At 39.0% G+C, this 17077-nt stretch overlaps 1 protein-coding gene across 9 annotated transcripts in view; it reads left to right on the plus strand.

The window, feature by feature from the left end:
• Positions 1-16854, plus strand: part of vav1 (vav guanine nucleotide exchange factor 1) — a 27420-nt gene extending 10566 nt beyond the window's left edge. For 3 of the 9 annotated variants that reach the window (XM_084345131.1, XM_084345136.1, XM_084345135.1), the window contains 26 exons: positions 694-810; positions 3215-3273; positions 4293-4358; positions 5171-5279; positions 6049-6144; positions 6256-6324; positions 6422-6525; positions 6623-6722; positions 7667-7762; positions 7860-7928; positions 8015-8101; positions 8186-8271; positions 8366-8501; positions 8604-8713; positions 9784-9885; positions 9988-10088; positions 10174-10196; positions 10369-10405; positions 11220-11356; positions 12592-12657; positions 12851-12882; positions 14658-14768; positions 15825-15912; positions 16019-16148; positions 16401-16549; positions 16638-16854. In XM_084345131.1, the coding sequence (XP_084201257.1) occupies positions 694-810; positions 3215-3273; positions 4293-4358; positions 5171-5279; positions 6049-6144; positions 6256-6324; positions 6422-6525; positions 6623-6722; positions 7667-7762; positions 7860-7928; positions 8015-8101; positions 8186-8271; positions 8366-8501; positions 8604-8713; positions 9784-9885; positions 9988-10088; positions 10174-10196; positions 10369-10405; positions 11220-11356; positions 12592-12657; positions 12851-12882; positions 14658-14768; positions 15825-15912; positions 16019-16148; positions 16401-16549; positions 16638-16691 (2334 nt within the window). In that variant the 3' untranslated portion in view covers positions 16692-16854. The remainder of the gene's footprint in view (positions 1-693; positions 811-3214; positions 3274-4292; positions 4359-5170; positions 5280-6048; positions 6145-6255; positions 6325-6421; positions 6526-6622; positions 6723-7666; positions 7763-7859; positions 7929-8014; positions 8102-8185; positions 8272-8365; positions 8502-8603; positions 8714-9783; positions 9886-9987; positions 10089-10173; positions 10197-10368; positions 10406-11219; positions 11357-12591; positions 12658-12850; positions 12883-14657; positions 14769-15824; positions 15913-16018; positions 16149-16400; positions 16550-16637) is intronic. The other 6 variants (XM_084345137.1, XM_084345133.1, XM_084345138.1 and 3 more) reach the window with 6 other exon arrangements.
• The last annotated feature ends 223 nt before the right edge of the window (positions 16855-17077 follow it).

Genomic DNA, 17077 nt, shown 5'->3' on the forward strand with positions numbered 1-17077 from the left:
AAAACGTTATTTACTACCTTTAAAATCTGAACTCTTCGCTGTAGCTGCTGAGCTAAACGCGTTAGAGCACACCCTGTCTGAAGTGGGTGCACAAGCTCGACCAGGCGTTGAGAGTTTAAATAACATCTTTTTAAATCAGTTTGGGATCTCTGGACTTCTTGAGACTTTGATTACACAGGATGAGCTGTATGGAGCCATTTTATGTTTTGTTGTTTTTAATGTTTTAAAGCAAGTCCTCATCTACTTCCGTTGTTTAGGAGAATGCTGCAACGCTGTTTTCGTGTGAAGCTCCAGAAATATTTTGTTGAATTTCCCCCGACTTTCCATCGGGATGGGCGTGAATAGATAATGACTGATGTTAGATTTTTGATGAACTGTTCCTTTAATACTAGAAAGCTACATAAACAGCAATATGATATTTAACAATACTTTGATCTTACAATGCTCAACAATATCTGCCAAGCCTGTTTGAAATCAGCATGCTTTATGTGATGTGTAAGACTGATTGTGTCACTGTATGGGCTGTTTATGACCACAATTACTACTAAAATGGTAAACAGTTGCCGAAATAAAGTGCTTCCTTGTCCGGAGGGAGCATTTGTTGTTTGTTGATTTGTTTCTCCCTCCAGGCAAAGCTGATAAACTTTATGTTGAGCAACTAATCAATGAATGTATGTTTCTGTTGGTTTTCAGTTCCTGTGCCTCAAGAATATCCGGACGTTTCTCGGAGCTTGTCAGGCGAAGTTTTATCTCAAAAAGAGTGAACTGTTTGAGGCCTTTGACCTCTTTGACGTTCGAGACTTCGGAAAGGTATAACCCCACCACAGCCATCCATCCATCCATCCATACAATACAGTAATCATGACTCCTGCTCCTGCGTGAGGGAAACACATTGTGCACTCCAGTCGTTATGGTTGTGATGAGAAGCGTGAACACAGTCCTGACTCCTCACTGCAGCTTGCAGACACCCACATAGCCCTAACAGGAAGTAGTTTGGTGATTTTCTACATGAAGCGGCTCAGTGAACGAATGAATTCAGTATTTCACAATTCTGTTTCACTTTTGATGCCGTGCAGCCACAGCACTTTTGTGTGAACCTGATTTATATGTAAGAGGAAGCTGTGTCTTTAGGAAAGAAACCAGTCAACACGAAGTGGACCTCAACCTCACTGTGAGGTCTTTTTTTATTGTATTTGCTCTTTTTTTTACTTAGTTCACAGTGTGTTACAGTCACTGAGCTTCTCGTTTCACTTTACTGCTTCTAGTCAGTCATCCAGTACAATAAAATACAGTGAACACACAGGAAGTATGATTTACACTGATAGAATAAGTATTCAGATCTTTTCTTAAATAAAAGTTGTAATACTACACTAAAAAATACTCGTGATGATTAATAGAGAAGGAAAGATGATCAGTTTGTTTTCATTTCCATGGACTTTTCTCAAATTTTAGCTTTTATTGTGAAACTCTGGGTAATTTAACCTCTGAGCAGTGGTGTCCTCCTTTCTGCTCTAATGAGACAAATGTACAGGTAAAGCATTATCTCAAGACTTAATGTCAAGAGCTGAATAGTTTAGTGCAGTCGGTTTCCTCAAGTTATTTTAAGTAGGGTCACTTTGTTAGATTTTACAGTGTACAGAAAAAAACAATGCTTTCTAATCTTGGAAGTAGGTTGTTGGTTTGATTCTTGTGAATTCTCTCTGCTTAAACAGCCCGGGTTAAGAGTTCATAATGAAATAAGAGTATCAGTGTGCTTACAACGGGCAGCACAAACAAGCGGCCTAATTAGCCCACCAACCAAACCAAACCAAATGAATAAAGGGCTTGAATGAGGTTGTCAAAGGACCACAATCGGCCCAGTGGCTGCCAGTTGAATAGATTTGGTTTAGTCTGTAACACTAAACCAAATCTATTCAACTGGCAGCAAAGAAACTGGCGTCACAGCAATAGCATAAATCATCAGTTTGGAAAATACACTTTCTTAGAGCAAAAACTTCCAGTACCTCTCAAAATCATAAATTAGCATTAAATCACATGTGTTTAACAGTAAATAATGACAGCTCAACATTTTTCAGGGTTTTTGTTACAGGAAGTATTCCAGTACATAAACTTTGCTGTCATTTTCAAACCTCCATCTTTTGATGGGATTAGACCAACACAATGTAACGCGTTAATGAATGAGCTTTAGAGGTGCTGGTGGCTCATGCTAAGCAAAGCTAACTGGCTACCGGCTGTAACTTCAGTTAACCTACAAACATGAAAGTGGTGTCAATCTTCTCATCCAGCTCTCAGTAAAACTCCAAAACTGTTTCTTTAAAGTGTTGAAAAACACTCTTGTTATTAGATGGCAGTCGGAGTGTTAATCAGTCCATTCAGATGTTCTTTATCTGAACTTCTCCTACTGACTTTCATTTCTTGTTACTTCTCCTTTCTGTCTTGAATGGAAGTAGGAATTGCACTGCAGTTCAGCAGTACTGACCTAGGACTATACTCAGTATATACTTTTTTTCGATAGTATATATATTTTATATCAACAGACGAGTCTCTTTCTCTGAAAGAAAGAACCTTAGGTCACAATTCTGACTTGTGAATTTTTATTTTCTTCACTGAACCTCAAGAGAAAGTTTGAGCTACAACAGAAGTCAGAGGTGGTTTCGTTGAGGGAAAAATAATGTTGAATTGTTTTCCTGGTTATAAGTTATAACATGTAGTCAGGATAGTTCAGTATAGGCAGAGATATTAGAGCCCAACGACATATGTTGTAGCTTAATCAGAAAGAACAGTCAGTTTCATTTGTATGGCTGTGCGACATGTTTGAGTTTCTGATCACCTCTAACATGAAATTGTTATCTGACATCAGTCATCATGATACTGCAGTTCTCAGTTTACAAGTCACTTACTGCGCGAATAAGAGTGAAACTGTGTCAGAGTTATTCAGTGTCTGTGTTTAAACAGTTCTTGTTATAAAGGAGTATCCAAAAGTCATACGTGAGTAACAGTAAAGATATCATGTTAAATTATTACTCTGGTAAAAGTGAAAGTCACCAGTAGGAGTAGTACTTGAGTAAAAGTTTATATAAATGTACTTCGTTATCAAAAATGAAAGTAAAAGTGAATTATACATATATTTTTATGATTATTGGAATCAGTGTTATTAACCGTATACTTCTTTGTGTGTGTGTGTGTGTGTGTGTGTGTGTGTGTGTCATAACAGGTCATAAACACATTGTCCATCCTCTCTCATTCATCCATTGCTACACAAAGAGGATTTCAGTAAGTAACTTCCTTCCTCATAATTCAAGTGTTAGTGCAGTTGTAGTCGTACAGATACACAGAAAGCACATTTTTAAGTGTTTGTTCATGCAGAGTATTTGTCAACAGTTGTGAAGTAGTATAAAGTACCTTTGTACTATTTGTTACATCCCACCATGTCATTCATTATCTGTACACCAGCTTCCACTTATAGGCGCCCACAGGATGAGTTATAGTTGTTGACAGATACGCTGATAAATCCTTACATCTGCTTATAACTACATTATATTGTGTAATAAACCATTGGTTAAATGTTTACGTACTGCTACTGCTAAATTGTGTGTTGGGGGTCGAAATAAAGTGTTGTCGTTTTAAATTTACCATCCCAGTTAGTGTTTGTATGAGCATAAACCATAAAGATGGCTCTGGCTACTAATTTACACATCATATGCACTGATATTAAAGGCAGAGATGTTTGGATAGATCATTGTTGACAGTTGCTGATAGATGAAGGTAGTCTGTATGAAGTTAGGTTTAATCAGTCTGAAAATACTAGTCTGAAGTTAATTAATACACAGGCTTTAGGAAAAAAATAACATTTGGGTAATGGCTTCTGTGTGACCTCCAGAGTCTGGCTAAGAAAGAGCAGTGCGATGCTTGTTAAACCCTTATGATTTATGTATCGTAGTCAGAAGAAATCCAAAATCAAAGGATTCTTTGAAAGTGGAAGTTCAGCCCGGAAACCCAGCACCAGTGAAATAATACAGGCTTACAAGAGCAAAGTTGATTTTATGAGCATCACAGGTGGAGTAGCTGATATCAACACAGCCCTGAATTTCTTTGCATACATCACAGTGTTATACGCTGGTTTGGTGCAGTAATAGAAACTTTGTCTACTTCCACCTGCAACTTGGATTCATCTATAAAACATTTATTACTTTATAACAATGTTCATGTTTTTGTCATTCTCCCTACTACTCTCTTTCTTTCTTTCTTTCTTTCTCTATCACCATCATCTACGAACACACACTTTCCTCCAGGCCTTTTCCTTTGGAAGGTTGCAGTGCTGATGAGGAGATCTACAGCGGCCTGTCTGACCAGATAGAGTAAGCCTTTTTCTCAATAGTGCTAAATAATAATCTTGAGCTCCCTGTTTTTTTGTGATCAATGTATTGTTCTGTAGCTTGAAACATATTGATCTTGATATCTCAGCTTGGTGTGCTACTGTACATAGTTACAACAATGATTCATCCTTCCTAATACACACAGTAGAGTCACTTCCCAAAGAGTAACAGCAACACAAATCAGTACATGCAGACACATTGAATACATAAATGCAAAGTGTGCAAGAAAGCCGTTATGAAGCAAAACTAAGACCTCCAGTTCACCCCGTGGTCCCCGTACCATATGGCCATTAAATCGCCATCAGAACAATATGAGCAATTACGAGACTGAAGTGTTTTTATTGCAAATAATCATCTCCTCCCTAAAATAAATGTAATAATCAAGGTGAAGGTCTTCATAGGCAAACCTATAAAGCAAGCCACAAAAATGGCAGCTGCAGCTACAACTAGGAAAAGCATTAGCGTCTGTTTGGTACGTAAAAACATTCTTATCATCTTATAAAACCTTTAACACCCTTAAAGGTCAAAACACTAAAAAAGAAGAAGTCTGAGAAGCACTTTTATATTTATGTAATATTGTTATTTATCTAACGTACTGGCAATGAAATCTTAAGTATTTGAAAGTAATTCAGTTAAATTTCCTCCTTCAAAACATTATATTTGCTCTTACTGCAAGTGGTGAGATATAATTTTCCGTTTGTTTTCTTTCACCTCTTACCTCTCGGTGATCTTAATGAAGACAAAACAAATATGATGATGGGAATAATGTTGTGTGTATGTTTCATGTGCTTCAGCGACACGGTAGATGAGGATGATGACTTGTACGACTTTGTGGAGGACGAGGAGAACGATGGAGATGATATCTATGAAGACTTGATGAGGACGGAGGAACCACCTGAGACTGTGAGTGAAGCTCACACAACAGTATTCCTCAAACAAAAAGGAGGTTGGCTGTGTCTTTTGGCAACATTGAATCTTTGCAGGTCTGTCTTTGAACACGGTAGTTGTGCAGTTCAGGAAGACTTCTTCTCACTGGTTGCATAGTCTACCAGCTATACCAAAGGGTGACTCTGTTTCTAAAACACAGTGACAGTAAGTCTGTTTTTGTAAAAATTAGTTTAGGATTAGAGGACAGTCTGGAAAAATAAGCATAATTTTTGTGCAGTAGAAATAGTTTTTCTGCCTGTTAAGTATCTTGCAATCCCTGAGGTTTATTTTTTTGACACCTCGTGGTTTTTATGACCCTCAGGAACCACTGACCCAAACCACACAGAGCTGTGCAGAGATAAATCTCCATCTGCGGGTAGCAGCTCCACTGACACATAACTTCAGATAGCAGCCTCATCCAAGAAAGGCATTATGTGTAAATGTCACAGAGCTGCATAATTCATAAAGGCAAAGTCTAGAAGTGAGACACTGCTGGTGTAAATGAGGCCTCGAGAGAGTCAGGGTCAGAAAATTAACAGGACCTCAGGGGAAAAAAATCTGGAAATTGAAAAGCCTCGCTGTAGAATTGTATCCTGTGCATTTCTGTCAAATATTTCTGCAATTTTGTTTTTTTGCTGCACACATAAGTAAGAAATGAGACTAAGAACCAGGAAAAAATATTATTTTGAAAATATTCTCTGGTCTCTTCATGTTTCATTTGACACTTGTGTGTGTGTTCATGCAGCAGAAGAAGACTGGAGTAGACAAACGAGAGTGCTGTCTGCAGGAGATCAGGCAGACAGAAGAGAAATACTCCGACACACTGGAATCTATATTACAGGTGTGTGCACATTTTCAATCTGATGAAAGACGATTCATCCAAGCAAACAGACATTTGGACTCACGTTTAAATGTTTAAACCAACAGCCATATGTTTTTCTTTTCTGTGCAGCATTTTATGAAACCTCTTGAAAAGTTTCTCCAGGCTCAAGACATTGAGAGTATCTTCATCAACGTAGAGGTACGGGAGAGATGATCTACCCACCGGGTCATGCATACACGTTTACCATCATGCATTAGCCTTGTTTTACATGTTTTCTGTGTGTGTACATTTGTAGGATTTGGCCAACACCCACCGGAATTTGTTGGATGAGGTACGGACTTCCATCCTAAGTTATGGAGCCAAGAACCTGTACCAGGTGTTTCTGGACTACAAGGAGAGGTACATAACACACACACACACCTGTTTCTGTTATACAGTAACATGGTCAAATACATGTACGTTATAACATGTTTTCATAAACCTACTTCCCCTACAGGCTCCTACTGTACGGTCGTTACTGTAGTCAGGTGGAAACGGCTACGAAACACCTAGAGAAGCTTTCGAATATGCGAGAGGACATCAAAATGAAACTGGAGGTGAGAGGGACACACACTGTAAAAACAGAAGCACTGAGGATGTGTGATTTTCCTTGAACAGTAAGTGTTCACAAATGTACCAAGATGCGTACTTCTTCTATTCATAAAGGTATTAAGTAGTTTTGAATAGTTAAAGGTTTAGTGTAGAGTGGCTTAGCCATTTTGAGCACAAATAGCATTTTTCAGTGGTGGGAAGCCAGTGAGGGATCATGTACTCCTTGCAGCACTAGTGACTCCTACTGTTAGCTCTGTGTACGCCGGTCTTCTGTATTGAGAGCCAGCTGCACTGTGGCAGAGTCTGTCCTGTTTGTCCTGGTGGCCAACTGTAATACTACAACAAAAGAGATTTCACATGTTACTATTACTCTTCATCTTTTTAAATTGTAAAACTCTCCCATTTGAGAAATGTAGGTGCTAACTACAAACAAACAATGTTATCTCTTGAAAACCTGTATTGTGAAGTAAATATGTATGTAACACTGTGATCCGACCCTCTCGCTGAAGCTACATAGTGCAGACACAAGTGATGGGGTGGAGTGACTGAGACAGAGACACCATTCACTCTATTATAAGACACTGAACCATCGAAATGATTTTGAAGCTTTCATTTTAAGGTAAAAGGAAAAAAAGTTACGTAATGATGCCTTAACCTTGACTGTGCATTGAGACGACATCATGCACAAAAAAAATCTATCCTTTGAGTATGAGTGTTTAAAAATGTATAATACAAAGTTGACCCTGAAGTGTCCTGTCAGCAGTTTCACAGACTTTTATATGTGTGGCCCACATGAGAAATGCTTTCTGGGCAAAAGTTAATCTTTTTGTTTCAGTACTGCTTTTGGCCATGAGGGAAACTGGCGGCAAAGCTGAAGCTTCCACACAACATCCTCTTAACACATCTATGCAGGTCTTCACTTCCTTCTTACTCTCTCTCTCTCTTTCAGGAGTGTTCAAACAGAGCAAACAGTGGACGTTTTTCTCTCAGAGATCTCCTCATGGTCCCTATGCAGCGGGTGCTCAAATACCACCTGCTGTTACAGGTATGTTTGTACAGGTGTGTGTGTGCGTATGTGGCTGCATTAACCCATGCATGTACAATTTTCCCAGATAGTAGATCATTTTTGTCTTTGCCTACAGGAGCTGGTGAAGCACACCACTGACCCTGCAGATAAGGAGAACCTCCGCACAGCTCTTGATGCCATGAGAGTAAGTTTGTATTAATGTGTGTTTATATCAGTCACAAACTTAAATCTATGATATTTAAACATTCATTAATAAGTGTGTGTTTCCAGGATTTGGCACAGTCTGTGAACGAGGTCAAACGAGACAATGAGATCATCAGACAGATCACCACCTTCCAGTTATCCATAGAAAACATGGTGAGGTCACATGTAACATCTCATCTTCTTGGCTGTGATTTTGTTTTTCTTCACTGCTAATCCCCTCTCTCCTCGTCTCTTTAGACTCAGTCTCTAGCTCTTTATGGTCGCCCCAAGATCGATGGAGAGCTGAAGATCTGCAGCCCGGAGAAGAGGTCCAAACAGGACAGGTGTGTTGTTGCTTATGTCTCAGTGTATTTTTTGATGAGTTAATGCCATGTACGTAACCTTGTGTCTATTGATGTATGTTCGGCTGATCCTCAGGTATGCCTTCCTCTTCGATAAGGCCATGTTTGTGTGTAAGAAGAAGGGGGGAGAGAGTTTTGAGCTAAAGGACATCATTGAACTACAGAACTACCAGATACGAGATGAAACCACAGGAGAAAAGGACAACAAGAAGGTCTTTCTTCAGATTTGACCAGACATGACATCTAGTAGACCTCCATAAAGCTAACAATGTGTGTGTGTTTCTGTGTGTGTGTGTGTGTGTGTGTGTGAACAGTGGTCCCATTTGTTCCTTCTGCTGGACTGCTCTGGGAGGTGTGGGTACGATTTATTCTTCAAAACCAGAGAAGTGAAGAAGAAATGGCTGGAACAGTTTGAGATGGCTCTGTGAGTTATCACACACACACACACACACACACACACACACACACACACACACACACTTTACCCACTATGTCATTATGTCAACATTACTGATTACTGATCATAAACCTCATTGTTTTGATATGTAGTACCAAGTACAGTTATAATACGATTAAATGAGTATGTATAACTTGAAATTAGTTGTTTGTAGTAACAAACTCACAGAGAATAATCACCAGACTCCACCAGGCTTTATAGCATCTTTCAGCTGATTTTTTTTTTCTGGACTGCAACTAGAAACCCTCTGTAAACTAACTGCAGCACCAAACAGCAGGCAGACAGACTTCAGAGAGGATGCATTTGGAAGCTAAACAGACTCGGGAGTATGTAAAGACCAAAAACGGAGCTAAAAAAGAGTAAATATCTGACTTACTTGCCTTTTGATGAGAAACATGACTCCTTATCCATTATAATGCGGTTCAATTTCTGTTGAATGTGTAAATAAACCATTGCGTATTAACACATTCAGCAGGAAAGGAGCAAGGTCATTATTGATTTAGAGTCATGTTTCTCGTCACTGTGCAAATTTAAGTCTAATATTCACAACAAGTTCACCATGTCAACTTAAAAATTTCTAAAATGTTAGTGTTGTGTTCATCTCTGTTTTCCACTGCCAAGGTTTAAGTTGATCAACGTCTTTTTTTTTTAATGACATTTTATTATTTCAAATGTCTTTTAGTTAACTACATAAAGTGAAACACATCAGAAGAGAAACAGGACTGAACAACTTAAAGTTGCTTTCAACAGTGACACTGATTTGGAAGGTTTTTTGTTGCAGTTTTTAATGATCCCCCAAACGTTTAGGAAATAAGAGATATTTTAATTGATTCTGTTATTTGCAATCTGACCTTCACTGTTTTGCTGCTACTGTTAGTATCTTCAGTCTTAGGAATACCAAGTGGATGCTGTCTTCGCAGAGGGCAACGACAGGTTTTTCACTTTCACCAAAGTGAAACTACCTGCCGGTCAAAACCAGCTCTCTGAATGCCTTGATACCCCAGCATGGTCAAAACAGTTGTACTTCACGGTTGCAGGTCAAATATGTGTCCAGAGAACTCCACAGCCAACAACCACGACTTCCAGATGCACTGCTTCGAGGAAACAACCTCCTGTAAGGCCTGCTCGATGCTGTTAAGGTACTTTGTCTCACTCGCTGTTCCTCTCAGTTTCTCTCCTAGTGACCATTTTTTAAAGAAACCTGTCCGCTGAGGCTGAATCTCCCCATCTGTCGTCTGCAGGGGGATATTCTTCCAGGGCTATCGCTGCACGCGCTGTAAAATGGCTGCACATAAAGAGTGTTTAGGCAGAGTCCCTGCCTGCGGACGAAACTCAGGTCTGTGTACGTGCATATCTATTTGTATACACACAATTTCTCATAAGCCTAATTATAACTTCTTACATTGATTGTTCTCTTGAACTTACAGACCATGCTGGTACTACAAAGAAGGTAAGACTTCATTTATCTTTGTCCTTGTGGACATGTTTTATATTATTAAAGTAGGGGTGATGAATAAGCCCTTCAATACATGTCAGTTTTAATGTCCTTTGTTTGATTTCACAAATAAATCAAACTTGAGGTACAACTTGCACTATTTTATTTTTGTCTTTTGTTTTTACAGAGTAAAACACAGAAGTCTTCGGGACATTCTAGCGTCGGTAAGAAATTCATGATGAATCTTGTTGTGTTGCAGCGAAAGCCCTTCTTGAATGTTCAAGTGTAAATGAAAAATCTGATGGAATTAAAGGCATACTGTGCAGGATTTGTTCGTTGCTGTTTGAAAACTAGACTAACTCAACTAGACTGAGAGAGCAGCGGTGCCACGTAACAGAGAACAAAGCAGTGAATCAGAGAAATAGTTCCTCATATTGTGGTTGTATCTAAAACACAAATAAACATGCTCACACCTTCGCACCAAAATGCAACCAAAATACATATGTCATGCTCGCCGATGTTTTCCTCTCTGCTCTGTACGCGTGCTCAGCCCTGCCCTCAGTCAAACAGACAATCAGACCTGCAGCTCTCAGGACAGAGATGTAACCTGGTTGCTACATTTTTATATACTTCCAACCTTTCAATATGTTATTTCAAAGTGTATACTTCTCATTCATGTAAAATGCATGTTTGATGCTTTCTTATCTCGTTAATAACAACAACTTGACCAACCTTGAGATTTTTCTGTTGGGTAACAGCAACGACAGCTTGAGTATACCCCAGTCTAACAGCTAGTACAAGATGTTGCTGCTGCGTAGATATAGAAGGTGCTAGAAGAGCAACACAGTACATCAAATAAGCACAGCATCAACATCACATAGGTAGGACCAGCATATAAAATGTTACATTAAGTGTTTTGGTCCATACATTGTATTTTAAGACAGTCCTGCATAGTATACCTTTAAAGTGCTGACATGACATGCCATATCTTCTTCCTTGTATCTCAACGTCTCCGTTTTCTCCTCCTCGCTCTCTCAGGATTTCCTAAAATGGAGGTGTGTCAGGAGTATTATGGCTTGCCGCCGCCCCCTGTTGGTTTCGGCCAACCGCTTCACCTCTCCAAAGGTGACATCATCGAGCTGACCCGGGCCGATGCTGACCTGCCGTGGTGGGAGGTGAAAACCGAACATGAGCAAAAACACTTTATTCTGAGAGCTGGGGAAGGGGTGTCACACGTTATGTCAGTGTGTTTTCAAGCCTGGTTTCCTGTGGTTAGTGTGTAGGTGTGGGATGCTTTTGTCTTTTTCAGTCTCTTTTGTCATTTTCCTCTCTGTACCTCCTTCTCTATCTTCCACTCCTTCCCTCGTGCTCAGCCAACCCTTATTCCTCAACTTCATTTAAAAAAGGTTTTGATTTGGAAAATAAATCACAACTTACGGCTGAATTGCATGTAGCTGCTTAAGTTTCATGGTCATGGTATTGCACATGCTGGCCCACAGTCACGGCTTATTGGGACATTTGAAAAGAACAGAGCTATCAGTAATACTATAAGTAACACATGTGGTTTTCTAAATATGACCAAATGTCAAAATGTCTGCTGCACAAAAGATCAGATCGCATTTATCCTGTTGTAACTTCTTAGTTGTGTTGCATCATTATCGAGCTGTCGAGAGTCTTTTTTGTTTACTTGTTGGTGCATTCAAGCACGTGTGGGACTCGTCACAAGTCAGTATTTGAGATTTGTGCAACATAATTGAATTCACAAAGTTAATTTCACAAAAATGGACACTGAAGAAAGGATAACTGATTGGTCGTTCCTGTTCAGCAGCCTTTCTAGTCTTGGGTATCGACTCTTTCCCCACAAGTACAGTTCCTGCTTTCACCGCTTTTATCTGTGTTACTACATAAAAGGGACATTTATTATTTATTTTTTTCTGTGGAGTTTGGCTTTAAGGAACCAAAATGGATGAACACAAATAGAGGGTAGTAAAAACACTTTTATTTATCTAAAGTCTCTGGACTGTTATGTAAAAATGTAAGTTGTGAAGTCTTTGTAGTAAAAGATACTGCCGAACTAGAGCCTTGTGAATCCACAATATTGAATTAAGATTTACTCCCAGTTTTCATGATATTTACAAGTCTTGACACAAAAATAATCAGGGTATTGTAGCTTGTTTTGACGAGGTTTCATACGTATCTTATTCATTTTCCGATAAGTCAAGTTTCAAGGTTTGCCAAACTTCCTCAGTAATCCTTGCGAACTAATTTGGTATGAGTTGCCTCAGATCAATATCAGCTGCATATGAGTAATTCATTTGTCATGTTGACCTGATGATTCATTTATATGTTGCAATGACTGCTTGGTCCACTCAGTCCAGTCATGTGAATTGTATTTATGTGTGTCACTCAGGGAAGGAACCTGACTGTCGGACAAATGGGATGGTTCCCCTGCCAAAAAGTTCAGCCCTACCTCGCTGTGAGTGCGATACACCAGCCATAAAACCTTTTTTTTTAAATGACATGTTCAGTTCAGTCTTGTGGTGTGTTTCAGCTTGCACATGTTTGCCACCATCTGCTGTACTGAAACCTACATTAGCAGTTACCACTTTGACCACAGACTTCTGCAAAGTTTTACATCTGATCTCACTTATGATCTCACCCTTTCCCAGAGGCCGACCCCCGACCTGTCTGGCTTCCACTGGTGAGTATTAACAGTAACTCGCTCAGCAAACCACTGTTAAGCTCATAGCTATATATTTCTTCCTGTATTGCAATGCACTGCAACAAAACAGGGATGAAGAAACACAGCAGGGCTGATAGAGTAAATAAAAACAAACAGAAACAGAACCTTGATGTATCAACCTGTATCATAATGACACTGATGGGATCTGGCAACTCACACTATTGATTTTCCTGTGTAAAATAACTTTAAGTTGTTAGTAGCAATGAAGACTTAAGACTTATCAAGCTTTGGGGCTTCAAACCGAACAAACACAGTGACACCTGGTGGCTTGTTAAACTTATGGCATCCCTTCAAGAGGGGCTGGAGCACCAGCACACCTAGCTGAATTTTATAATTTTAGTTTCATATATTTGCAATAAAAGTCCAAGAAAGTGTGGAATAATTATAACTTGCCAGAAAACGCCCAGATATAGATTATTTTTTATGACACAAAATGTTAATGTACCTTTCCTTTATTACTTTTATTACATCATTACTTGGAAATGTTCTCATGATTATGTCTTTTTAATGTACATCACCACATTTCTCAATTATCCCCTCTCTTCTAATCCCACTAATGTGCCAACCGCATAGTTCAGCTGTAAAACTTTCAAAACTGTCCTACTGAATGAAGCACTTTCTGAAGCCCCCATGGCTTTTTAAGCTTTAGACGTCATCAGTCTCGTGTTATTCTTCATTCAATACAAGCTTCAGCGCAATGTGTGGAAATAGTGCGCTTCACAGGAGTGAAACAAGCTTTGGTGCTTCGGTATCATCCGCTCATCCCTGATTATTAGTCACCAATTTATTTAATAGTCACTGTTCTCTGTCCTAACTCTGTACTAACTCCAGAGGATTCAAAGTGCTGCAAATAACATCAAATAAACTCAAAAACAGCTTGTGAAAACGTTGGTATTGTCCTTTCAGTCACAATGTATAGAAATGGTTCACTTTAGCGCCGCCCGGTGGTCAGATCAAATATGACACTGAAGTGAAACTAAAAAGTAAGCAACTGATATCATCAATTTTATCCATAATGTCTAATTTTTCAACTAAAACTTATCAGAATAATTCAAAAGATCACATCACGATTCTACACAAAGCCACTTCCCACATCTATAATCAGAATATAAACATTTAATCAAATGTTTTTTAACACACAATGATGCAGCTGTTATCATATGAATTGCTGTTGGAGAGTTTGAGACATAAATCAGCTTATTTGATTTATAGATTTGTCTACATGTCTACTGTTATGTCTACAAATTGGAATAGCAAATATAAAACAGCAACACTTTACTTTAACCTCATCCCCCCATGTTTACCATGTATAAAAATATATAATATAATGTAATGTATTGATGACATGTCCTCACTGGAGAAAGAGTCAGTAACTGCTGACACTTGCTGCACTTTAACAAAGACTTAAAGGTCCAGTGTGTCAGATTTGGAAGGATCTATTGGCAGAAATTGAATAAAATATTTATAATGATGTTTTCTTTTGTGTATAATCACCTGAGACTAAGAATCATTGTATTTGTGACCTTAGAATTAACTTGCCATGTTGTACCAGCATGTTTTTACAGCTGCCCACAATGTAGAAACAAAACGCTGGCTCCAGAGACCACGTTGTAGTGTTATAGTGTTACAAACCTTTGTTTTTAATGTTGAAGTTGGTGTTATTTCTTCTTTCAATAGATTTGTCATCTTGCTTGAAGCAAAGTGTACGTTTCTGAATCTCTGTGTGCTTTAAGGTTTGCGGGGAACATGGACAGAACCGCTGCCAAAAACCTGTTAATGTCCCGGTCTGATGGGACCTTCCTCGTGCGGCAGAAAGACGGAGGAGAGTTCGCTATCAGCATCAAGTAAGCCTTCACAAATGTATCGGTTAAAGCACAGCTGAGAGTTTAATCTAGAGAAACGTTTAGTTGAGTTTTTCTGTTTACAGAATGAAAATGGCCTCTGTCTAAACACTGATGGGGTCATTTACAGGTCAAATCATTTCTAGATGTTTTGGTTAAAACTGGGCGAAATGTGGTTAAAAAGTGAGATTTTTAGATGTTGTATTGCTTCAAACAGCATTTCAATGACTTTATCTTGTCATGAAGAAGGTCTTAACAGCTACATATTGATATAAAGTCATTGAAATACCATTGAAACAATGATAACAGTAACAGTATGACTGATCGATTGACAGAAAATAATACCTCGACAATTTCACTAAATCATTTTAAGCATAAATGCCCCAAAATTCTGTCTCAGAGTCTAAACTATAAAGAGCTGCTTGTTTTCTTTGTCCTAAATGATGGTGAATTAAATATATTTACGATTTCGGCTGTTGGTTAGAGAAAACAAGCATTTTGTGAACATCATCTTTGGCTCTTTTTTTCACCATTTTTTTCTTTTTTTCTTTTTTTGGATACTGAAAAGAATCTGGAGTTTAATTGAAAATGAAAATAATTGTTGGCTGCAGTCCTGTATCTAACCCGGATGACTTTCACATAAAAAAAATAGCCCCTAGTCTGAACAAATTTGAACAAAATCTTTTTTTTTAACCAACACACCTGATTGACCACTAAATCACCAAAGTCCTGCCTCCTCAGCTCTGTTGAATGATGATCTAAACTAAGCTGAGATAAATTGTTTTGATGTCAGTGTTTTACTTCCTCTCAGAAGCAGGGAAATACACTTTCTCTAACAAAGAATTAGTACATGATTTACAAAACACCATCATATGAAAGCCTTTAGTCTAATCATGAAGCAGAAGTGGAAGAGTCTGTTTTCCTTCTTTTGAGAGGAGCAAACTAAACGTTGCACTGTTCACCGTAGTAAATATTCCCCAAATAATGAACCTTCCTTTTATATTAATCTGAGATAACTTGCTTTACTGTTTATCCATAATCCTCTTTATGCTCTTTCAGGTTCAACATGGACATTAGACACATTAAAATCACGTCCACTGAAGGCCTGTACCGTATCAATGACAAGAAAGCATTCAAGGGTTTAATCGTAAGTTTTACAAACTGTCCAGAAGAAACACACCTCATTTACTCCTCTCAAGCCTCCTCTTTCTCACATTTTTCTAAATATCGTCTGCTTCTTCTTTCTGCGTCAGGAGCTGATTCAGTTTTACCAGAAGAACTCTTTGAAGGAGTATTTCAAGGACGTGGACACGACGCTGCGTACGCCTTACAAACAACCAGAGGAAAGCAACTCGGCTAACAGCACGCCAAACACCACACCAGGTACATTACATCCCTCATCTGTCACTTCACACACTCCTGCCTATTATGATCATGTTAAAGGAATAGTCCAACATTTTTGAGAATAATTTTATTCGCTTTCTTGCTGAGAGTTGAATGCCACAATCAAATATAGGAGATGATTCGGTCTTCTCAACAAATTCTCGACAAGAAGGCGAATAAAATAATTGCCCAAGACATCCAGCTAGTCTGTTAAGCTTCTCCATGTTGTAATGTTGCCCCACTGTCCGACAGGAGGCAGCATGAGGAGTTTCAGCGTAGCGAGGGCCAGGTATGACTTCTCAGGCAGGGACCGCTCAGAGCTGTCGCTGCAGGAAGGAGACACCATCAAGATCCTCAAGAAAGGTCACAACGGTTGGTGGAAAGGAGAGGTGTACGGCCGGGTGAGGAATCTGCTAACATGCACACAGTAAACAATAAAACATTTACAGGTTTTGAGGCGTCCTGTCTTACCTGCTCCTTCGTTTCCAGGTGGGGTTCTTTCCAGCCAACTATGTGGAGGAGGACTACTCTGACTACTGCTGACGTGGCTCCAGATGTTTAGACCCTGTATGTGTAAGGGTCTGTGTGATACCAACAATTGCATTAACCCATGTGCACGAGTGTGGCTGTGTGCGTGTGAGAGAGGTGCTGTTACCTGTGATCTGATGACTGTCTAGTGATGTGAATAAAACTTTTGTTCAGCTGACGTGATGAATTTCTTTTTATATACACAACTAACTTGGAACAAAGTGTAAACTCACAAAACCATCGGCAAGATGGCTTTCCACAATATTTTGGAACCGGGCTGCAGGACTTTGCAGGAAGAGACAGGGTTGAGGTCAGGGTACATCAACCTTGTACTACATATTGACTACATACACTTTTAGTTTCCAAAGACCAGAAGTACACTTTTGTAAATACTTTCACCC

This window comes from Pagrus pagrus (genome assembly GCF_965226575.1).
Source record: "Pagrus pagrus genome assembly, chromosome: 2".
Taxonomy (NCBI): Eukaryota; Metazoa; Chordata; class Actinopteri; order Spariformes; family Sparidae; genus Pagrus; species Pagrus pagrus.